This window comes from Chaetodon auriga, chromosome 1 (assembly GCF_051107435.1).
Source record: "Chaetodon auriga isolate fChaAug3 chromosome 1, fChaAug3.hap1, whole genome shotgun sequence".
Lineage (NCBI taxonomy): Eukaryota > Metazoa > Chordata > Actinopteri > Chaetodontiformes > Chaetodontidae > Chaetodon > Chaetodon auriga.
Window position 1 is genome coordinate 27,193,264 of NC_135074.1, and position 23,782 is coordinate 27,217,045.

General features: G+C 45.0%; 1 protein-coding gene across 7 annotated transcripts in view; it reads left to right on the top strand.

Annotated features, from left to right (window-relative positions):
* myo9aa (myosin IXAa) overlaps nucleotides 1-23,782 on the top strand; it is a 101,302-nt gene that overhangs the window by 68,937 nt on the left and 8,583 nt on the right. For 6 of the 7 annotated variants that reach the window (XM_076732549.1, XM_076732553.1, XM_076732562.1 and 3 more), the window contains 15 exons: nucleotides 1,835-1,956; nucleotides 3,471-3,612; nucleotides 4,859-5,054; nucleotides 6,310-6,429; nucleotides 7,850-7,925; nucleotides 12,081-12,221; nucleotides 12,724-12,763; nucleotides 12,865-12,987; nucleotides 14,912-14,992; nucleotides 15,199-15,309; nucleotides 18,207-18,329; nucleotides 19,269-19,418; nucleotides 20,123-20,430; nucleotides 20,795-22,564; nucleotides 23,009-23,108. In XM_076732549.1, coding sequence (XP_076588664.1) covers nucleotides 1,835-1,956; nucleotides 3,471-3,612; nucleotides 4,859-5,054; nucleotides 6,310-6,429; nucleotides 7,850-7,925; nucleotides 12,081-12,221; nucleotides 12,724-12,763; nucleotides 12,865-12,987; nucleotides 14,912-14,992; nucleotides 15,199-15,309; nucleotides 18,207-18,329; nucleotides 19,269-19,418; nucleotides 20,123-20,430; nucleotides 20,795-22,564; nucleotides 23,009-23,108 — 3,603 coding nt within the window. Of the gene's footprint in view, nucleotides 1-1,834; nucleotides 1,957-3,470; nucleotides 3,613-4,858; nucleotides 5,055-6,309; nucleotides 6,430-7,849; nucleotides 7,926-12,080; nucleotides 12,222-12,723; nucleotides 12,764-12,864; nucleotides 12,988-14,911; nucleotides 14,993-15,198; nucleotides 15,310-18,206; nucleotides 18,330-19,268; nucleotides 19,419-20,122; nucleotides 20,431-20,794; nucleotides 22,565-23,008; nucleotides 23,109-23,329; nucleotides 23,555-23,782 lie in introns of all 7 variants that reach the window. The other variant, XM_076732594.1, reaches the window with a different exon arrangement.

Consider the following 23,782-nt stretch of genomic DNA (forward strand, 5'->3'; position numbering starts at 1 on the left):
GCCTGTTCCAGCTCCAGTCCTCCTTAAGGCCTCCCTCCCTTGTGGGGAGATTTCTGTCACATTTCCATCAAAAATAAGTTAATCCACTGCATCTATCCTCAGATGGGGGGAGCAGAGGAAAGACTTGTGTTCTTGCTGCCAACAAAGTAGAAATTGGTCGTTGTGCTCTGAACGTTACCGTTCACATTTTCAAGTAACAGCAGCAGACAGCGAGGTGGGTGGGACGGTCACCTGGGTGGAGGATGGTCGCCGAGCTGGAGGTGGCGCTCTGCTGTGTGTAGACTTCTGTGTTTGAGGCAGTTGAGGAGTTGTGTTCTTTGTCCCTTTGGCGTGGACTCTGGGCTTTGCAGCACTGCAGATGTTTTACATGCACAAAAAACTTTGATCTGACACAAATATGGCCTTTTTTAAGTATATTTTGATGGTAATACTTCTGTACTTTTACTTACAAAAGAGGACTTTTACTTGTAACAGAGTATTTTTACAGTGGTACCGCTGTTTCTCCTTTCATTAAAGATCTGGATTCTCCTTAAATTACTGAAACGCCGTAAACACAAACTGTAAAGTAACATGAAACACTCTGCAGAGAGGTTGCGTAGAAGCTGATTCGGCACATTTTGGAGACAAGATACTGTTTCTTTTCTCGTTGCTTGAGTCAAAATAAGAGTGAGTCACAGCACTTATTGGAGGATAATTTAAAGGCATGTCGCGGGGGTGGATATGGTATCATGTGCAGTGTACTACAGTCCAATACAACACAGCACAACCCACAAACCACAGCTTAGTGATTACCAAAGGGTTGAGTCAGCACCCATCTGACACGCAAATTGAATATTATAATGTTTATTCCAGTGCTGGTGTGTTGGATTATATTGCACAGGTGTCTGTTTTATCGTTCCCAGCAACAGTGTGACTGTTGTGACTTATTAAAGGACACGATGAAAAACCTTTAGTGAGTTACTCCGTCAAAGATAACGATCATGTGTTGAGATGTTTATGTTGTGGACGGATGAGATGACAGACGTGATCTTTAGCTTTAACTTTATTATGATCCTGGAGGAAATTTGGTTTGCAGCCCGACATTAAACTTCACAGGATTACACAGGTGACACTGAACATATACTGTATATCAAATAAAAAATAATTCACTTTTGTTTATACCTTCTAAGACAGCAGAGTATTAAACTGTGTGTGGGGCGCAAGTGAAGGACATCTCAATAAAAATACATACATCAGTTGGTTTGTATTCAAAAAGTTCAGCAAATGCTAAGAATTCATTGCAAAAGACTGTTGCCTACTGTTGTAGGCTCCATTATTTGATACTGAAAGGATCTTCTTCCTACAGGTAGCAGAGGAAGACACAGTAATTCACTTTGTTTTTATCTTTTGGGTAGCAGGAGAGGAAGACAAAAGGAAATTCGAGTGTTTTTGTTATTAAACCTCCTCTGGATTAACGTCCTTATTGGTTAAATCTCTTTCCCAGGAACGCAGGAAAATAACATGCATGAGGAGGAGCACTGACAGATGCTCTGAATGCTTCTCTCATTGTTAAACCGCCAAGAGGCCCGGCAGGATGTGACGAGCGAGCGAGACAGCGTGAAAGCATGCGTGCTCGCAGCGCTGATGCTTTGATTGAAGTATTTCAAAGAGCAGCCCGACCCACACAGCACCGGTTATCATGACACTTTGATAATTCATATCTTTATGCAGATTTTGTCTTTGCCATGCTGTGTACGTCTCCCGGCTCACAGGAAGAACTCAAATAACATTGCGTGGAAACAAAGTATGGCTGAAGGCGTCACTGACTCTGAGCTCTCTGTTTGTGTGCCTGCAGGAGGAATATCGAGCCGAGGGCATCAGCTGGCACAACATCGACTACATCGACAACACAGGCTGCATTAACCTGATCAGCAAGAAGCCCACGGCGCTGTTCCACCTACTGGACGAAGAGTGCAAGTGCGTCTCTCAGCCTGTCTGATTCATTTTGTTTTCCTTCATCACGAGCTTCTGGCAGGTTGAAGTAAAACTGGAAGACGTCCTGACAGTTGAACCGTTAAGACCTAACGTATAGCTGTGATTTCCCCTGTTTGACTCCAGCAGGGGACCTTTGACCTTTAAGCCTCCTTCAGCTCTTTGTTTTGGTGTGATTGCAGACAGACCAGGTGACGGGCTGGTAAAGAAAGATGAATATCTCACATCCAAAGACAACCATAGAGATAATTTACTTCCTACTTACTTCTGTCTCTTACTAGCTTCAATAGACGACAGCGTCCCATCCAACTCGTTTTGGACTTCTTATGCCCCCTAGTGGCCAAAAACCAATGAAAGATGTTTTCGCAGTCCATTATAACCAAATACATTTGTCTGATTATTGTTGAGTTTGCAGCGGGTGATGGACACATGCTGCCAACAGGAGGCGAAATCAGAGCTTCAGCTTCAGCTTCTACAGGCGAATAAATCATTGTTTGTCACTCTTTTGTTTTTTTGGTTTCTCAACAAACATTTACAGTATTAAAACTGCTGTAAAGAACAACATGAACATTGTTTTCAGTCGGAGGAGAGCTCCCACCATGGATCAGCTCGGTGCGCTGGTCACTGTAGGAGGCAGCTAATGAAAATATGAAGCTTGTATAATGACAACAGATGAGGTGAGGCGCATGGAGGGCAGTTTGAACAGGGGCGTGTTACAGCGGGGGGGGCATGAGGCCTCAGAAAAACTCATCTTTTATGCTCTTAACACTTAAACAGAGGGCGCATGTAATCTCCATCCTACCTTGAGGAAACATATTAATGACTGCACAGCTGTGTGGGAAAGTGTTCAAACGTGTTCAACGTTCGTACATTTCTGCTCACACATTCTTTGAAATGTGATCACATTCAGTGTAAGAAGGAGCTGCAGAGTAAATTTAATCCTTTCAGATTCATGACTATGCTGTGACTATCTTTTCCCAACAATATATTTCCTCCTTTATTTCCCCCTCTTCTCCATTTGGACTCTGAATCAAATTCCTCCCACATGGAAGAGCTGGAAAGTCCAGAGTCTTTGGCTGTGTTGTTTTCGTAGCTCAGGTTTCACCCCGCTCCAAAACCCCTGGTGTCTCATTCTTCCCCTCTTCTCTTCCTGAAAGCTGTTGATTTTCTGCAGAATTGCTGGCTCTTCGCATTAAAGGACTAAGGGGATATCTGAGCCGAGATCAGCTTTAAATGATAATCCTCCGCCTGTGACGTCAGAGAATAAAATGTCAAAACTGGTTAGAGATCAGATCTCGTTAAAGCGCCATGTTTCCAGTGCTGTTGTCGTGATGGAAAAAGTCGCGTCATAAATTCATTGTGATCAATTCAGCGCGATTAATGCCGCAGTGTTCATGATGACAGCTTAAACCAGTGCACCCGCAGTGTGTCTTCATGTTAAATACAGATGCAAACGCCCATCGCTCTTCAAATCAAACTCTTCTGTCCTCTTACTTCAGTTTCCCTCAAGCCACCAACCAGACTCTGCTGGATAAGTTCAAGCGGCAGCATGAGGGGAACAGCTACATCGAGTTCCCTGCCGTCATGGAGCCCGCCTTCATCATCCGACACTATGCTGGCAAGGTCAAGTACGGTGTCAAGGTGAGCGTGATCCTCGCTTCCACACCGAGTCATTGATTAGACAGAAAGGGAAGAGAAAAAGCCGCCGAGCTCAACTTTGATTTCCTGCTTTTTGAGCTTTTGTGGTGGGAGAGAAAGACTTTTTCTCACACAAGAGCTGTATTTTTTCTAATCGTAAGTTAAAAAAATGAAGAATAAATTGTTAAATCTTGTGGGACATCATGTTAAAGTAAAAGGTAATTCCTTTTTTTTTTATCCCAGGCCCTATTATTACATATTGGAGTCTAAATGACTCATAGGTACAAAAGGTTTTGACACTGGTCCAGTTCATCACGTCAGCCAGCAGCAGCGAAACAGCTGCGACGTCTGAAACGTAATCCTTGTGTGCAAATGCGCCCGTCGGAGTGCGTCCACTGCAAGTGATTTAGCCACTGATGGGCTCTGATTGTTATTCTAAGTGTCTGACAGCGTTATGGAAAGGATCCCTACAGAGAAAAACCTCATTCTTAAAGAGCGAAATCCTTTTTGTTTAAGCAGAAGCAGCTCTGCTCAAAGCCACCAGACTCCTTTGAGAAAAACATACATTTTACGTCGCAGGACACACGAGTTGCTGGTCTGCTGCTGCCTTCGTGGGTTTCAGTTCAGATCCAAAACAACATGTGAAAACATCACCTATTTATAATACTAATACCCTTTAACTTTATTGTCCTGCAGCCAGGAACGCAGAACACACACAGAGACCTGAACATGATAAAATACATCTTAGAAAATATACTAAAACCTCCCACACTCATTTATTCAAACTGTATTTCTGTGACAGCAGAACATAAAACCTAAACAGGATGCTGTCGGTGCTTTTCTGTGCAGCCAGAGAGGAACGGCTGTTAAATCTCACATCACAACGAGGAGGCATGTTAATCCCTTTTTCTATATTACACAATCAAATTAAGATATGGGACCCTTTCACCTATTGTGCAGGTCTGAGCTTTTATATGCAGAGTTCCTGGCATGAAAGCAGCTCTGCTTTGGCCCGTCACACGCAATCAACCAGGAAAAATCCTCCATAGCGGAATTCTGTTTAAGTTGGAGGAAATGGTGGGAAGCTAAGAAGCAAAATTGAGATTGAGCTTATATATTTCGGTATAACTTCATCTTTTTCAGCACATGTATGTCCCACTCTGTGTGTGAAACGACACTAAATTACCCAACTGCTCTGGCAGAAGCCAACAAAGTAAGAAAATAACACCGCTGTGCGTCACACCTGCAGGACTTCAGGGAGAAGAACACCGACCACATGCGCCCGGACATCGTGGCTTTGCTGAAGAGCAGCAAGAGCGCCTTCATCTGCGGGCTGATGGGCATCGACCCGTCGGCCATGTTCCGCTGGGCGGTCCTCCGAGCCTACTTCAGGGCCCTGGTGGCTTTCAGAGAGGCTGGGAAGAGACACACGCAGAAGAAGACCGGTGAGCTCTCGCTAATGGAAACTCTAAAATGTCTGTGCTCATTTTATTATGTTAAGGCAACGACTGATATTTAATTTGCACCTATAGTATTAATTTACAGCATTTTGCAGCTGCACCATTTTTAGGGGTCGATTATGTTAGAATAAATGCTCAAAATGATAAAAATCTGTGGTTAATGTGAAGCTCAGGCTGTGTCAAAACAGCACCAAAGAATCCTCAGAGAGGGAAATTATGTGACTGAATGCCATGTGAGCATCACGGGTACTTCTTAGCACGACGAGAATAGGTTTAAACTAGCAAACTACTAAATCTAGAGAGGAGAATACAGGTTATTTAATGAGTCGTCTGCTGAAGCTCAAGCCTGTTAGCTCCAGTGTTCCTGCCACGCACAGTGCTCTATGCTCACATGCCACGCAGTTCTGATTTCGTCCTCTACGTTCAATATAGTTGGCTTTATCTCCGCCATATACTGTCTCAGCAGCTGTTCTGTAGTACGTGTGCGTAGTGCTCGTAGTGCTGCCTGGTATCCACAGTAGCTTTTGCTCTTTGTCTCTCTCAGCTGTGTCTCTCTATGAATGCCTTCTTTTCCTTTAGATGTTACTCTAGCTGTACTTGATATGCAGTAGATGTCACCATCAGATGTTCTTCCGGCGCTGCCATCGTAGGAATCAGACTCTGGCTCTGCACCCTCTCCACCCTTGTGCAGTGTTACATGTAGCTGGTGTTATGTGAAAATAGATTTTGTGTCCTTTGCTTATCTTTAGATATCTTTTAGAAACCCTTCTGACTGAACTCTAAAGATACCAGCATCACCCAAGGGAACTTTTTACATGTCTTCTGAAGCATTTCTGCAAATTGACAGTTCTGCTTTTGACTTATAGTGAAGTTTTTATTGTTTTTAACATGATTCTGAGCTAAATGTAAGTAAAATTAGGACAAAGACTGTAGAATCAGGTTGCAGAAAAACTTCTCGAAGACATTGCATGGAAGTGCCTTTGGGGGATCGAACACCTACACACAGAACAACAATGACAAACATCCTACTGCTGCCACCAACTGCAGTTTTGAATGTCAGTCATCTTCTGTCCAAAAGTCTTGCACAGGTATCTCTCCAGTAGACGACTGCATCTCTTGATCTCCTCTTCTTCGCTGTCTAATCTGTCATTTCTTTCTCTCTTTCCCCCCCTTCTCTTTCCTTGTGTATTTTTTTTCTCTCTTCTCTGTTTTTTTTTTTCTTTTGTTTTGCTTCTCCAAGGGCATGATGACGCTGCTCCCTGTGCAGTTTTGAAAAGTGTGGATAGTTTTAGCTTTCTGCAGCACCCTGTGCATCAGAGAAGCTTAGAGATCCTGCAGAGATGCAAGGAGGAGAAGTACAGTAAGGCTGCCAATACAACAATTAACAACTACTCCTACTTTGGTGTTGACTCGGGGAAACTGTAGGGACGAGGCTGACCAACATCGCCAACTTTACTGCACTGTGCTGCAGCCAAAGTCAAGCCAAAAAGACATCAAAATCATAAGAATGTCCAAACTTCGAGAGTCACAAAGTTTTTATTTCCTGCTTTGTGATTTGATTTCTCTATCAGTAGACTAGATGCTTGTTGGCCTCCGCTCCCTCTGTCTCCCTCTTCCTCCTCTCTTACGCACCTGCATGCATTTGTTCTTCGTCTTGTCTCGCATGTTGCATGCTTCAGCCACCCTGTCGCTAACTCTGTGCTAGTAACAGGCTAGCAGGTGAGTGCATGGTTGTGTTGCTCTGTCGGCTCACGTTGGTCTGGGGAAACAACACAGTAACACCTCCAGGTGTCCGTCACTTTCTCTTCTTCTGTTTTTCGTCAGTAATATCACACATCTCCACTTTCATGTCCGGTCCTGTCTGTTGGGCAGTGGGTGCGTTTGCTTGTCCAGCACAGCACACGTCTGTAATCCCTGTCGCTAACACCACATAGGCTGGTGATGGTGGTAGAAGGTGTAGAGGGGCTACATGATACAGGTGCTTATATTATCATCACTAACTTGCTCACAGGCAGCTTCACACGCGGTGGAGGACACACAGCCGGCCTCACACGCTCCTCTGAAAGGTCGCATTTCATGACGCTCTGATGTGTTTGTGTCTTTTTGTTTTGTGCCACCCTGCAGCTCCAGATGAGAGTGAAAATGTTGTACAAAGTGATGAAACAGAAAACGGTACACTGTTCAGTCACCTGATAAAATGCTCTCTCAGACTGCTTTCTAAGTAGGCTAACACACCGTAGATGTCGCTGATTTCTCATCACCGTGATCGGCTGCTGTGTGAAGAGTACGGAAGCCCATCACTGCCAAAAACCCAGCCATCACACTTTAGTAATGTAACAAAGCTTCTGCTCCGAGTTTTACTGTTTAAACTCTCTTTAGTTTGACCTGAAAGTCTACGTCCTGTCTCACTCCATTAGATAATTCATTATGAGACAAAATGTGTTTAAGATATTGGTATTTTAAATAAACTCTAAGTAACTCTTCAGTGTTATCGTCCTGAATTCGACACTAACAAGAGAAACTCACTATTAACCTCACAGATCTGTGTTTCATCATTAAATCATCCGCAGTAGATAATCCGTCCAATGAAAAGGCACATACCACTCACTGCAATAACACCCGAGTGTCACATGGTGTCAGAGGTGTGTTTTTCGCTTGGGAAGGCTTTCAAGGATTTGTTTGTCTGTTTTGTGTGTGTGTGTTTTGTGTGTGTGTGCGTGTGCGTGGGTGTGTGTTTTTGTCTTCTCTCACATGACGCCAACCTGTCTGTTCGTGATCAGGTGTGACCCGAAAGAGTCCACGTACGCCGCTGTCAGACCTTCAGGGAAGCAACACCATCAACGAGAAATCCCCACGGTAAGAGTGTGTGTGTGTGTGTGTGTGTGTGTGTGTGTGTGTGTGTGTGTGTGTGTTTTAAGCTTTGTTGTTGCTTCCAGTCACTTGTCAGGTCAAGCTGGGGGAGTTTTTAGGAAATTAATGTGATGCGTTCCTAATATGTAGAAATGGATCCACAATCCAAAGCCAGAGTCTGATGACGGCATTGATGAGATACGACAACAAAGCAAGAATAAAAAAAAAGATGATGTGAGACAAAAACACAGTTTTTTTGAAGGATATTTCTTTATCTTAAATGTCGTCTATTCAACCGTGAACGGTGCGGGGTAGAATGACCTTCCTCCAAAGCTTTTGTTGCTTATTTTCCAGCATTTGAGTCGAAGTCGACTTTATTGTCAAACGCGCCCACATGTAGAGGACATACAGAGGGATGGAAATACTGAACAATAACAACACAACAGTGAAGACAAAACAGGACAATAAATGTTTAAAATCAAGGGTACAAACCTGCTGAAAAGGGACAGAGACATATAAAAAGTGTCAGCAGAAATAACTACCATATATATTTATATGTGCTTATATTTATTGGACAGTCAGAAGAGGAAATGCGGAGAGGGAGATCTGGAACGACCTGGAACGAAGGTCCCCAGCTTGTGTCGTTGTGGTTCGTTGTCAGTCTTCACCCCTAAACCTCCAGGCCGTCCTTTAACTTAGTATTTGATCTACATGCATGTGACCAAGAGCTCTGGAGCTTGTTAACAAACCCCTTTACGCCTTTCCTGCATCGTCTCTGTCATACTTTCAGTCATATGTATTTAAATCATTTGCAGCGATATTCACCCCTGGCGTTGAGACACACCTGACGTGCCTTTAAAACAGAGAGTGAAGACTGTGCTGTGACCCCGAGCGTTGCTCTCGTGCCACCCCGCTGAGACCCCGGTCCACCACCTCCTCTAATTAGCTGCGGACTGTGAGATTAGCGGCTCAAGACCACGACTGGTAGCACATAGCGGCTTGTACAAGACGGCTTTTGTTACACAGGAGCTCAGTCTGGAGCTGTTAAAATTCCCCCTTAATGTGATTTGCAACCTCTGCCCTCCCCCTCTGTCTCTTCCTCTCACTCACACACTCATGCACACTCATCTTCTGCATGCGAGGAGAGCACTAAGCCCTGTGCAGCTGCTTCCTCTGTGATGTAAAGTCGGAGCTATGCATTGGAGAGGAGTGATAAATACTCAGTCCCTGCAGGGTGCTTGTCGGCTGGACACAGCAGCGGACAGTGTGGTGCTTTATGGCACTCAGAGACTGTGGAGACGAACACTACAAGAGGCATGTTGTACTATCACCTTTTACTGAGAGCGATAAGCAACAGGGGAGAGCATAAACCCAGGAGTAACTGTAAATCCAGAGCCTTTGATTTACACTTGCATGCTGGAGCTTTTGGGGACTTCCACTGTAATTTGTATTATTGTAATGTAATGCAGGCTGGTAGTACAAATCAAATGTATTACTCCTGTGGGAGTGTGTACCCCAGACTGTGATAGGGACAGTGGACTGGCTTTGTGAGAGAAGCGTCCTCTGGGTCTCCTCTGTGGTTTCTCATAGAGAGAAAAACTCATGGAGAGGCCAGCAACACCTCTGTTGTTGTTCTTTACACCTGGTTTCTATTTTCAGCTTGTCTCCACAATGTGTTTCAGATTTTAACTCAGTATTTTGAGGAGAAAATACTATTTTCAAATCAGAATGAGCTTTTTCTGGTGTTTAGACAAGGAATTTGACATTTGGGGTTCAGTGTGCTTTGAGCTAAATGCTAACATAAGCATGCTAATGCTAACATTAACGTTGATAATGTAATTATGTTAGCAGGTATAATGTTTACGGTGTTCACCATCTAGGTTTAGCATGTTATAGAGCCGGCTGGGGGGATCTGGCGGCATGCACCCCAGAGAAAGACTGGCCGTAGTGATTACCCATGCACAGGGTCCAGGACTTTGTGCTACGCTCCTGGCCATCGAGGATGTCCCCTGCTTGTGCAATCAGTACAGTTCTTCATGTGTTTTGTCATCAGTTATTTCGCCAATACTTGTCAAACACTGAAGTCGACTCTCTGCCCTCTACTCATGCAAAAACTCACGTTCATGTAGAGCATGTGGGGGTGGGACTGATACAGCCAGATGGACACGTTTCTCATCATCATGCTCACATTGTTTTGAAGAGGAGGCTCATGGTTGTAAAATGTACACACAGCGAAACACAACCTGTTAATCAGAACTGTTTTATTAGAATCAAAAATCAGTCTAATAAAGAAACCGTCTGGACTTGAATAATCAGCTTTTTGGCTGACAGCAGGCACTTGAAGCTCTGATGTTAGCATGCTAACATAATTAGCCCAAAGACACAAAGTGCAGCTTTGCCAACGCTGAAGCTCCGTTTACTGATCGGACTTCTTATCCCAAACTACTGGCTCAAATCTGCAGCACCAGAAGCTGAACCGCCTCAGCTGCTGGTCTGTATCTGTTGACTTTCACTTTCATTAGCCTCTAAAAACCTCTCCACGCGCTCCTGTCCCACCTCGTTTTCTCTCGAGGAATGATTCAGCCCCTGCTAATAACACAGTTTGAGCTGCCAAAAACATCTCGCTGCTGCAGTCTGTGTGTCGTGGAGTGTGGCTTGTAAACTCAAAGGAGAAATTCTTGTAAAAACACAGACGATGATACGAGGAGCAAAACAAAGAGCTGAATCGGGGATAAATTGCTGCTGCAGATAAACTCAGTGTTAATTCTCGCTCCTTCTTTTTTTAGCTTGCCTGCTTCTCCTCCTCTCTTGTCCTCTCCTCTGGCCTTAAATAGTTCAGAATGGTTAATGGTTTTAACCGTGACCTGACCGCCCGTGTTTTTGTTTGCGCTCTGGGCAGGTGCTGAGGTTTCACCTTCAGGCCTGAGGCTTAAACCCTCCGAGGCTTCAGTAAACTGTGTCAGATTCTGTGTGGGGTGAATTCCTCTGTCTGCTGCCAGGGCAGAACGTGGAAACTGCTGCCCCTGCTGGTGGCACTCCTTCAGGGGAAACATGTCCAAGGCTCTGTTTGTTTAATTTTAAAGTTACACACACGGGAGGTTACACTTCCCTACAGCTCAGCTACAACAGATCTATCCACCAATCCTCTCCCTCAGCTTTGTTTTACGCACCAGAGTGGAATCAGGTGTTTGATGTGTGTCTGAGACCTTTCACACACTGATAGAAGATGCACCGATCTGATGCTGATATCGGATTTCGGATAGCCGGCTTTGGGATTGTTTTTAATAATTTGCTTGTTTATCCGTCTTGTGTGAATTATGATCTAATTTATCCAGTTTGTGACTTAATTCTGATTGAGTGTTTACATTTTGTTCTCATTTGATGCAGTTGTGTTGCTTTGTACTGGAATTTAAACGCCAATTTGATGCTGCATTGAAAAGATTTAGATAAAATGTTTTTTACCCAGTCGCTGCTGCACAATTATTTATTATTTATTATTTATTTTTCTTATCAGAATCTGAATTGGCTTTATTTGCCAAGTAGGTGTGCACATACAAGGAGTCTGATTCCAGTTTAAACGTTGCACTCAATATACTTGCAAAGGAAAAAAGACATACAGTTCAACAAGGACAAAAAAGACAAAAACAACAACAACAAAAGACTGAACAATAAGTTAAGCAGTGAAAATCAATGAATCAGTGCATCTGTAGATAAAACCAGGCTGTCAGACAGTTATTTAAGGAACTCTCACAGGCCCAAGAGATCTTAGTTGATTGTTGTCTCATCACTGCATCTAGAAAACTGTGTCATGTAATTGCAGCTCCGAGCTCGACATAAAAACTGTAAAACTGATCATCTGACTATTGCAGTAGCTGCTTATGAAGTAATCCTCAGCACTAAATTCAGTGAAGTTAATGGATTTCTTACTACTCTTTCTTTGTAAAAGTTGAAGGAGGTCAATGGCTGTAAAAATGAATTTAGAAATTTATTATCCTTTTACTGCTTTCCACTTATAAATGTGTGTCAAGCTCTTTCTTAATAATCTGTAGATCAGTTATTGTATCTATGGAAATGACCTTCACTTTGCTTCAGCGTTTTTTGTGTGAGGTTTAATTTTCCCTCATTGATGACTGTTATTTGCCTGCCTGTGTTTGGTTGAAGGGGCTCTCCGGGCCTCGGCTGGAACGGCCGTGTGGCTCGACAGAGCCGCCTGTCCTCCGGCAGCTCCACCACAGAAGAAGACGGCATCTTTGTCAACTCCGCCAGCAGCAAACTCCTGGAGAGAGCCCACGACATCCTCATGTCAGTAACAAGACGCATCCACAGTTAGAGATGATATCATTGTAGTGTTTTTTTATGGTTTTCTTTCCGACTGTTAAAGGTAAAACTATTGTCAGCATCATTTTATTCTGCTGTTTTGGTCAGCTGTGTGGTCGAGAGACATCCTTAAAAGTGGAGTTCAAACTCAGTGTCAGCAAACATCTGCCCCGCTGAAGCGTCCTCCAGTGATCACTGCATTCCTACCAGCTCCGAGGGGGCTGTTCTGCCGCTGACCCTGACCTCTGACCTCCCTGTGGAGGGCAACAAGTGAAAAGAGAATTCCCCCACAGGGATGAATAAAGTTATTGACAGGGATACGACCCACTCGGGAGGAATTTCTGGAATTAATTTAACGCTTTGTTGACCTTTTTGCTTGACAGTTAAGAAAAAGACTCCTCTCACTTGTTGATTTAAAGCGGAAAACGAGGGATTTTGTGGCTGAAAACAGATGAGGCTCACTTCTCTTTTTTGTTTTTATGAACAGGAGGAACAAAAACTACAAATCTAAGCCAGTTCTCCCGAAGGTACAGCACAGCTCATCTTAATTTTATCATTAAAGGGGGTGTAGATTCTAGTGTGGTGTCACGTTATCGGTTATCAACTGACTCTGACTTCACGCCTGCAGCATTTACTGAATGTCAAGTCAATGAAGTACCTCAGCAACCTGGCGCTTCACGACCGCATCACCAAGTCCCTGCTTCACCTCCACAAGAAGAAGAAACCCCCCAGTATCAGCGCACAGTTCCAGGTCAGACACACACACACACACACACACACACACACACACACACACACACAGATGATTTGCCAGTCAGTGCTCCCACCCTAAAAATAACACTATCAGCCCGAGCTGGAAGGAGGAATCTCCCTCCAGCTGTGAATGCGATAAAAACAAGGTGTGTCCGTCACAACCGGCCCCGGTGGAAACATCCCTCTGTCAGTCCGCCTGCCCGTGGCCTTTACTGTCCACGGTCTTTCCCTGGATTTGTCCATAATCTGTGCGAAGTCTATTACGTAGTTCACACACCCACCCAAAAGTCTTAAAAAGTATGACGTCATGTCTGGAAATTTAAGGGAAAAAAGCTGAAGAAATGCCTCATGAAAAATACTTTTGATTTGGTGAGAAAGTAGAAAGTTTGCCTTTTCCTCCCTGATGTTCAGTCATGAGGAGGCGAGTCCATGAAAACAGGTGACTGCCGTGACTCCAGCAGAAAGACAAGACAAACAGTCTGTTAAAATAAAGTTCTATTATCTTGTTAAAATCCTTAAAACAACATCTACTGCTCCTCACTCATTAATCTACGATCATTCAATTATTACTCCACGTTGCACTCATCAGCTGAATATTGGACCAGGACTGACTCCCACGCTGTTTGGCTTTGTTCAGACTGCGGGCGAATCTGATTTTTAAGACGGACTGTGCACTGTTTCTGACACATTTATGTGTCCAGACATGGCCGACCAGTCTGCATGGATTGCTGTGGTAACAACATCGGTGTCAGTAGCTATGGGCGCTGGTGGCGTGACTTTCCAACATGGAAGCATGAAAAACGCCGCTCCGTCGTCTCGCCCTGCTGCAGAACTTCTCCATCGCGGCAGACAAGCTCAGCAGCCGGTGTGTATTTGGATGTTGGTTTCCGTCACTCTGGATTTGACGTCGTTGTTGTTTGCTGCGCCGTGAGTGATGAAAAAGACACTTTGAATCCGATATCAGCCCCCAGATCATCCGGACTGCAACGCATCTGTAGAAACCTGATTGAACTCGCATTTCAAACCACCTCCAAATGTGGTTTGCATCCAAAAAAATGACGCCTTTTTGCTGTCCAGACCTTCTAAAATCAATCTGGATCTGCCAAACAACAGATTTGGACTGGCAGTCTGAACAAGACCGCAGTGATGTCACAAATCATGCTTTTGGACGCGCCTCTTTAACTCTGGAAACCTCCAGCGGATGAGTGTGAAAACATCCTTGCACTGCATCATTCTGCACAGTGAAGCTCAAACATTCAGCTGCAGGAACAAGAAAACTACTGAAAACAAAGAGGAAAACGTTAAAATGTGAGCTGCTCTTCATCTTCTTTTAAAAGATGAGAGCGAAATGAGGCAGCTTCCATCAGCACTCAGAATAATCTGCTCATGTTCGGGTGAGAAAAAGGTCTCAATCACAGCCCAAATGACAGAAAGCCAACCAGAAAGTGATATTTTGTCCCAGATTTCTCTGAAAGTGAAGCGTGCGCTCCGACCGTCGGAGGTGGAGATGAGCGCTCAGGGCCCCTCTGGCGGGCAGCCTTGGCCCCAGCGTGCGTGGATGACTTCACTTCCCACATCCTGTGCTGCATTGATTGCTTTAATCTCCCATAGAGGAGGAGGAGGAGGAGGAGGAGGAGGAGGCTGAATTCCTCCTGCCGCTGAATTATCACACACACATGCTGACACACATGTGCATACTGCATGTTTACACACAGTACTGCACACACGGTTTCTCCTTTTCATTTTCGCAGACACGTTGTTAGTGTCTATGGTCGAGGCAGCGGCTTTCATCTTTACTCACATGTGACAGAACCACCTGACTTTGGCCGCTGCCTGTCAAACGACCGTGACGCAGCGGGAGCGGTGTGCCTCCACATGTGCCTTTACAACTTGTCCTCTCCTGTCTGTGTCTCTCTCTGCAGGCCTCTCTCAATAAGCTAATGGAGACTCTGGGTCAGTCTGAGCCTTATTTTGTCAAGTGCATCCGTTCCAATGCTGAGAAGGTACAGTGTGCTCTCTCCAGACCGCGGCCGCTTTGGCTGGTTTGGTTTAGCTTTCAAAGCATTTTTCATTTCCTTTGAAGTTTGAGCTTTTTCTCAAGCTGTTTATCATTTCCCCCTCTCCCCTCTGTACCCTCTGCCGCCTGTCGCTTCTCCTTTTTCTGTCGTTCTCCTCGCCTCCTTCCTCCCCCTCTGGCTCTGCCTCTCAGCTGCCCTTGAGGTTCAATGATAACCTGGTGCTGAGGCAGCTGCGTTACACAGGTATGCTGGAGACTGTGCGCATCCGGCAGTCGGGCTACAACATCAAGTACAGTTTCAAGGTAACACACACATTTACACACTCTTTAAACGCCTTGTGGACAGTCATTTATAGAATTTCATATTTACTGTAGTAAATGAAAACAAGAAACAAACAAACAGCTGGACATAAACAAAAGCAACACACAGTAAAGTTTATTTCAGAAGAATTACGTAGTGTTTGCTACTTGCTTGAGTGCTTCAGTTTATGCTTCTGTGTACTTTTCTTCCACTAGATGTTAAAATATTTCAACTCTTTTCCATTTATTTGAAAGCTGTAGTCACTAGATAGATTTTAAGATTAAGATTTACATCCAAAACTTGTAAAAATTATGTTAATTACTTTCAATTACTTTTTCCACCAGTGGTGTTTGACCATACATGACACTGATTCCAAAAGGAGTTTGGACGGTGTGTAAAACAGAAATAAAGCAGGATGTGCTAATTTGCTGATCCTTTTTGACATAAACTCAACTGAAAACAGCACAAAGACAATACTTTGTAAATATTTGCTTATTCTGAATCTGATGCAGCAACATGTTTCTAACAAGTTGGGACAGGAGCAACCAACAGGTTGATTGGTAACAGGTGATGGTATCATGATTGGGTATGAAAGGAGCATCCTGGAAAGGTTCAGTCGTTCACAAGCGAGGATGGAGCGAGGTTCACCACTTTGTGAACACATGATTGGATAAAGGAGATTAACACATGAGCTCAGGAACACTTCAGAAAGCTGTTGTCAGTAAACACAGTTTGTTTGCAGATGACTGCATTTTGTTTTTGTGTTTTACACAGTGACCCAGCTGTTTTGGGATCAGAGTTGTATAACGAGTCGTGGAAAATTCTGACAGGAATGGTGCAAAATCACAGGGGGAAAGATCAAAGGACATCTGGACTTTCTTTAATCTGCATCAAGCTCCAGAAATACTGGATTCTGCACCTCCCATAATAAAACTTCTTACAGACATCTTTTTGTTAGACCTCCTTCACGTCTGGTAAATGGTCACATTTCAGACTCCACAACCCCAGTTTGTGCAGCTTTTGATAAAAAAAAAATAGCTGTCACTGAGCCTGCTGATAATTGATCAGGCTCCTCCATCATACATCACAGAGTAGCACGAACATGACGTGTGAACTGACCTTAAAGTGTAAAATTGGTGGATTTCCCCTTTAACGTACAGGATGTTAGTTTCCTGAGAGTTATAACAGACCCACTTCATCCACCATGTATTTGGATCTTTTTTCTCGAAGTATCATGTTATCCAGGAAACAAGCGCTCGATAGCAGATGACGTTAACGTGTTCCCTCCACGCAGACATGTGCAGGCCAGAACACTGAAGCACGATCGGTCTCGCTGCTCGCATACGACACCCAGGTTTCCATGATTTAATGTGCCAGCGATGGCTGATGCTGTTTGAGTCGGGAGTCAGCGTGTCCGGGGGGAATCGTGTGGGCCGTGAGGTGGCAGCCGTCTCAATCTCACTGGCCCTCATAAGAGTGACGTCAACCCTGTGAGAAACGCTGCATGACTAATAAATCAGGTCGTATTTTCTGCTGATTGGAAGTGAGTCTTTGGACAGAAAATGTCTGGGAGTGGCTCACTCCCACTCCAGTTTCGTCTTACTTTAGTTTCCAGTTTGTGGTTTTGAATGTCCGTTCGTGCCAGACGTGTCGTGTCGAGGTTTGAGCCAAAGATTAAGTCAGCGTGCGAGTCACTTCACCAAATCACAACTTATTTTCCCATGAAACCGCAGCGTATCTCCTGCAGCCGTGCTCATAGTTTAAGCTGTGCGTCTGAGATCTTCTCTGCTGAGACTCCCTCTGCCTCACTGATACAACCAATCAATCATTTATGGCACCAGAGACATTGGAAACGGGTCATTTGAACGGTGGTGGATTTGTCCCAGGTGCTCAGGACAATCCACAGACCTCACTGTGGACAGCTTCACTATTGTTCAACTCAAATGTCTCACTTACATTTATCAGACAACTGTAATTAGTTTACCTTGTGAGGCAGCTTCATGAGATCATGAGAGCTGAGAATCCATCCCACCGGGCTTCAAGTGATGAGTTTGTGGTCAAACCACACTGGTTTTGACCAATCAGCTTCCTGCAAGGAACGACTGATAACCACAAGTGGACGTTTCATTAAAAAACAGCAAGTGTTCAGCAAGTCTGAAAAATGAACATGAATTTGTGTTGCAGAGCTTTTTTACATTGTTATATTCCTACTTTCACTTCTTCCACCACTGGGAATTAGTTCCCGCTAAGATATGAAAACTAATTTAAAAATGATGCTATGTATTTACTTCCTAGTCAAATCTTCGTAATTGAATCAGAAGACTGTAACCGTTTCGATGAGCTCACTCAGATGCTTTTAGCATTAAACATCCTCATTCGCCATAAATTCCTCCAAACATATTTAGTGCTGCGGTCAGCACTAATGAGAAATATCTTGGGCATGGTATCACTTTGGAGGACTGTGCTGTTTCCCGGCTCTTCAGAACAGAGCCTCTCCATTGTCCTCGGGTCTCTGAAACACTCCCCATGCTTGTAATTGTATAAACACAGCATCTGTTTCCCTATCCACCCCCTACAGCCCAGGGTGCACAGTGTATTGAATTCAGACAATGGGCCTCAGTCTGAAGAGTGGGAGTTCAGCATATTTATGCCGTGATGTTTGAACCCCTGCAAATATGGACAGCATGGACTTTTACCTGAAACCACATGTGCCTCCGAGGCTTATTTCTGTATAAATAGATGATACAGGAGGTAAATTCAAGGCCGCAGTGGATACATCCTCAATTAACCCTGTCCTGGGATCAGTGTTAAACAAACCGATGGCTTTAGCAGGAACTAAACCTGGACTGAAAGCCAGATTCAGATTTCTCATTAACACCTTTCTTTGTTCTCTCCGCAGGATTTTGTGCATCACTTCTCGGTGCTGCTCCCAGAGGGCACCAGCGCCACCAGAGAGGGCATCCAGCAGTGTCTGGACGAGCTTGATCTACAACCAGATGGGTACCAAGTGGGAAAGACGATGGTATTTACCCTGCGCTGTTTTCCTGAATCAGCTGATAAACAAATACATAAAACATGGCATCTGTTTTCAATGTCATCATTATCTCTGTGTGAATGAGCCTCCTCTACTGTGCAAAACAATGTAAATAACTTGATTTTTACACAGTTGAGCTCAGCTCTCAGGAGTTCTGTTCTGTTTATTCATGATCCAAAAGTTTCCATCAATCCCAAAACTTCCACGCAGACCGACGGTTAAGTGTGTATAAATTGATATGTATGATATTTGGAACATTCAGTGTGATCTTCTTGAATATTTGGAGCTGCCTAAGCTCGATAGAGCCTCAGGAAAAGTTGCACAAGCTGAAAATATAAGACACACGGTTTAAAAAGTAGGTTTTTACAGCTCCTTCAGTGGCAATTTAAGACGAACATCAGGGTTCAATAAGCTAAATAAAGTCACAGCATATAATCCAGATGGTAAATTAAAGGCAGTTTTGCCACTGTTTGGTGACACTGGTGAAAAGAAAATGTTTGGGCTCATTATGCTGTGTGTTATTACGTGCTTTATGTCATATTATCTGCTGGAACATGCCAATCCAAGACTCAAAATGTATTTACTCAAAATAAGGTGGGGTTATCTTATTAAGCTGTTGAATTACACAAACTATGAATAGAGTCAAGGGGAAAGGAGCGTGTTGGGCATAACCTCACATTACCTGAAAAGCACCCTCCCTCTGAGAAGGAGGATGTAATGAAGGCAGTGCCCCATATTTGGTAAGTCCTCGGCATGAATGAGGCATGATGGGCTCCGTGCCTTTGGGACGCTGTCTATATAATTAGAGGATCATACCTGACATACTTGTGACCGTGTGTCTGGCCGGGGATTTACCTCTTTGTGCTTGGCCACACAGCACACTCTTCATTAAGCATGGGCTGACTCCGTCGTGGTCCCTCCCCGCAGGTGTTCTTGCGGGAGGCCGAGCGTCAGCGGCTGCAGGCCTTACTCCACGCGGAAGTCCTCCGACGCATCGTCACGCTGCAGCGGCGCTTCAGAGCCCAGCTGGAGAGGAAGCAGTTTGTCAGGATGAGAGACGCAGCGGTCTGCATCCAGGTACGGCACAGAGCTCTTCATCACCTCCGTCTGCTTCGTTTCCATCTTCTCCTGCTGTGTGACTGAAATCACTTTTTAGAGCGTTTGTTTTGGAAGATGCTCCTAAGAGATGCTTATACGGCTGAGTGTTCATTCAGTATTATTGCTTCTTGACTGATTAACTAGTGTCATGATCATATCTTATTACAGGTGTACAAAATTTTGTTGTACAAATTAATGAATCAGTGAAATTTTAAAGAAAAACTTATGAATGAGTTATTCAAGTTTTTTTAAGTTTACATGATGTTCATGTCATCAACCAGCAACTATGTTTTTTATGATTTTGCTTACATTTACAATATAATCAGTGTCTGAAAGATATTGTTAATAACATAGTGATATTGATTTCATGCATATTGTTCAGTGTTATATTTGAAATAAAGGTATTAAGAGGTCTTCAATGTTTTATTTTATCTTAAGTTTCTAAAGTGGAAACTAGAAATGATTCAACTCAAATACAGTTCAAATCGACTTGTCAGTCACCGACATGTCCAGTCTATTTGGAATTTAATTAATTTTTCAGTCCCGTAAAAGAAAACTGAAATTAGCCTCATACTTGTAATGGAGTTCTTGTACGTAGTGGATATGAATGTAGGTTGTGACTAAAAAGATAAACAAGCCATCACAGTATCATGAAAATAATCATTATCATCCTCTCCTCACAGAAATGGTGGCGTTTGTACCGATCTGTAGAGGAGGAGGAGGATTATGACCCTACAGTCCAGGAGGGGGCAGCGTTGTGTCTGCAGACACACTGGCGAGGTTACAGGGAGCGTCAGAGGTTCAGGCTGTGGAGGGAGGCTGCTCTGGTGCTGCAGAGGGCGTGGAGGTTATGGCTCTACCGGCGCTGCACGGCGGCTCTGGTTATTCAGACGGCCTGGCGCTGTCATCAAGCCAGAGAAGCTTACTTGCATCTGTATGCCGCCGTGGTGCAACTACAGGCTGCTGGCAGAGGCTACCTCGCCAGGCAGAGGTAAGCCATACTGTTAAACACCTGTTAGCAATGGCACCAGTTCCGTTCTGTATATTGCGAGATGTATTTAATCTAACTAAAGCAAACAACCAGATTAATCTTTGCACACAGCTCGTGCAGTGTATTTGGCCATTGTTCAGTGTGCTTATAGGCCAAGCTTGGTAAGAGCATGCCATTACGCAAGCAATCCAACCCAAATCAGCTCTACAATCAGCTGAGCTGCAGAGAGCAAATTACATCAGACTAGAGGTTTGGTGAAAACTTGAGGTGGATATAGTTTGTTAACTTTAGCTGTTTAAAATGCATCTTGATAATAGGAGCAGTAGTTCAGTTTAAACTGTAACCATGCTTTCTTGATTGCCAGCTTCAAAAAATTGAGAGAACAGAGGCTGAGGGAGACGAAGGAGCAGCAGGAGAAGCTGCTCCAGCTGCAGAATGGCCAGGTGACTCCCTCGCCAGACGAAGAGGAGGAGCCGCCTGAGACGATCATGGGCTTGGACCTCAGCACATGGGAGGATCGTTCCTACGAGCAACGAGAGAGGAGCCTCCAAATCCTCAGCAGCCATGAGGGCGCAGTTAAGGAGGAAGGAGAATGGAGAGAACACGCTAGGACAAGAGAAAGTCCCTCTAAAGCTCAAACTGAAGCATCAGCCTCCATTCAGACAGGCGCTGTGGTGGTGCGAGAGAGGTCCAGAACTGTAGATGAGCCCGGCCAGAAGACCACTCGGGCCAAGAGAGAGAGCCGGCGGATGAGAGAGCTGGAGCAGGCCAAGTTCAGCCTGGAGCTCCTCAAGGTCCGGGCAACCAGCGGCGGAGCCTCGTCCCCGTCTGAGGAGCGGCGCTGGTCTGTCGAGCTGGTGCCCCCTTCAACCCCACCTCTTCGCTCACCCCAGGGGACGCCTGACAGCCAGAGCTCCAAAGGCAGCTTTGAGCTTCTCAGCATGGATGAGGAGCCACCCAAGGCTTCAGAGGAGGGGACAGACAGTGAGGGCCCCTACTCCCCTCCTCCTCCAGTAACTCCAGTACCTGAGCCCAACATGGAGGTTGTTTCAACAAGCCTGAAGCCACTTGAACCACACAGGACGGGGGTTTCTGATGCCCACCCAGGGGACCAGGGCCAGGCCAAACTGGATCTGGCGGCACCTTCTGCCCTGACACATCCGCCCAAAATCGAGAACTACCTCCCTACTTTTTACGTCCCTGCTAGCGAGGGCAGCGCAGTCATCTCCCGTCGTCCTGCAGAAGAGCCTCAACAAAACACAGAGGCAGCCGTCTCCGCAACCACCAAAGCCATCACCAAGCCCCTCAAAGAAAGGCGAGAGTCAGCGCGCCGACCAGTGGTGGTGGTCATCAGTATGCAGAAAGAAACGCCGCTAAGCGAAGAGCTGAGTGATATTTTCCGTCCCCCTGTGGAGGTTCGAGATTCTGCAGCCCAGACAGGGGAGTTGACGCCATCGCCACAGAAACCAGACCCAGCTCCTGTGCCTCCAGGTCCCGTCCCTGTTTCTACCTCTGTCCCTCAGGCTGACCAGGCCGTCATAGAGAAACTGGTGCGACTGAACGAAGAGAAAGAGGAGAGGCAGCGTAATCAGCAGCAGCAGAATGAAAAGGAGATGATGGAGCAGATCAGGCAACAGAAAGAAGTGCTGGAGCAGCAGCGGCTTTTCTTCGCTCAGTACGAGAGAGACATGTTCGAGAAGCAAAGAGGAGAAGCTCTGCACAGGATACAGCAGAGTCGACAGGGGGGGCAAGATGTCGGTGGAACTGCCACTGCCGGCAAGCCCCTTAGACCCAGCTCCCTGCTGATTGAGAGAACAGCAGGGCGAGCTCCTCAGACCAGGACGGGGTCAGACTCCACTGCCCCATCCATGCACTCTCCCACATGTGTAGACCTCCAGGGCCGTGCCCCTCAGCCCCAGCTGCCTCCTCCACCCGCTTCTGCTCCCAGGGAAAGACGCAGGCTTGTTGCTGAGGGCTGGGCACCCAAACTCACACTGGAGTCCAAAGATGGAGGAGGAACCAGAGTGAGAACGACTGCCAAGAAGCCACCAAGCAGCCAAGTGACCACAGTTAGCATGACGGACAAGCCGGGCAACATCTTCTTCTCTCCAAAGGACAAAGTGACATTTGCAAAGTGAGTATTTAGTTAGTACATCACCGTTGTTTTGCTTGTTCTATTCTTGGCATGCGATAAAAATCCTTGTAGGAATAATAATGAAAATAGAAAAGCAACAAGAGACTGTGATAATCGTTACATCTGTGCAACTTGTGCAACTGTGCAAAACACTGTATTTTATTATCCATATCTCAGTCATGTGCTATTCAAACATTTTCCATTGTGAAACTGATCTATTCTTCACAAGGCAATATTACTTTTATACTCTTTAGAACGTATATACTTTCTGGGATCAATGAAGTTTTGTCTTAACCGTAAACAAACAAATAAAAGGATGGATTCTATATGTTGCAGCTTTAAAAGTATTTAATGACATTTTCAGTGGCACACTTGAATGAATTATGTATTTGGATTCATTAATAGTGTGTTTTTAATATTTTTTTCCTCCTTTTTGTCCATCAGGTTTGACAGTGATGCTGTCACTAAAGAAACACCTGTAGTCCTTCCCAGAGAGGGACCCACGCCAACCTCCAAACCTGCTAAAGGAACAAAAGGACGGGATGTAAGCAGCCTCTCCTCTTTTCTCTTTAGAGAGTAGACATGTAGCATGTGTTTGCAGGAGTGCCTTTTCATGTTGTGGATGAATTAATGAATCTTGACTCTCAATCTTGCGCTAAAAACGACGCACCTGACCCACATGAAGAACAGAATGCACTGAAGCTCTTCTACATGTCGTCAAAGGCTCCTTTTAAACTTGCTGTTATCACTTCTGGTAAACTCCAGGTTGGCAGAGCGGGCCAAAAAAAGAAAGCCAGAATGGCACGGACCCGCTCCAACTTCCTCACCCGTGCCCCCTCCCTCTCAGTTGGGGGCGATTCGGACGAGGATGACTATGATGGCGACAGCCCCATCAGCCCCGTCAGCCCCCGTCATTTCACTCTACCCCTGTCCAAACAGAGCTCCACGGAGGCGGGCTTAGGAGAGTCCTGTTTCAGTGACTCAGACATGGTAACGGGCCTCGTTCAAGCCGGCAGTGGCCCTCTCTACGTTCTTACAGCTTCTCTTTGAAATCTCTAACCCTCAGAGCCGAGAGAGCACTTCGCACCTCAAACTGAGCTTCAACAAACTTCTTGTTTCTAGAAACTTAAGTAGAAAACATTTCAAAAGTACTTCCGGGCAGGTATTTCAAAGACATTTTGAAATACCTGCTAACATGGTGTTAATGTAATGTAAAAA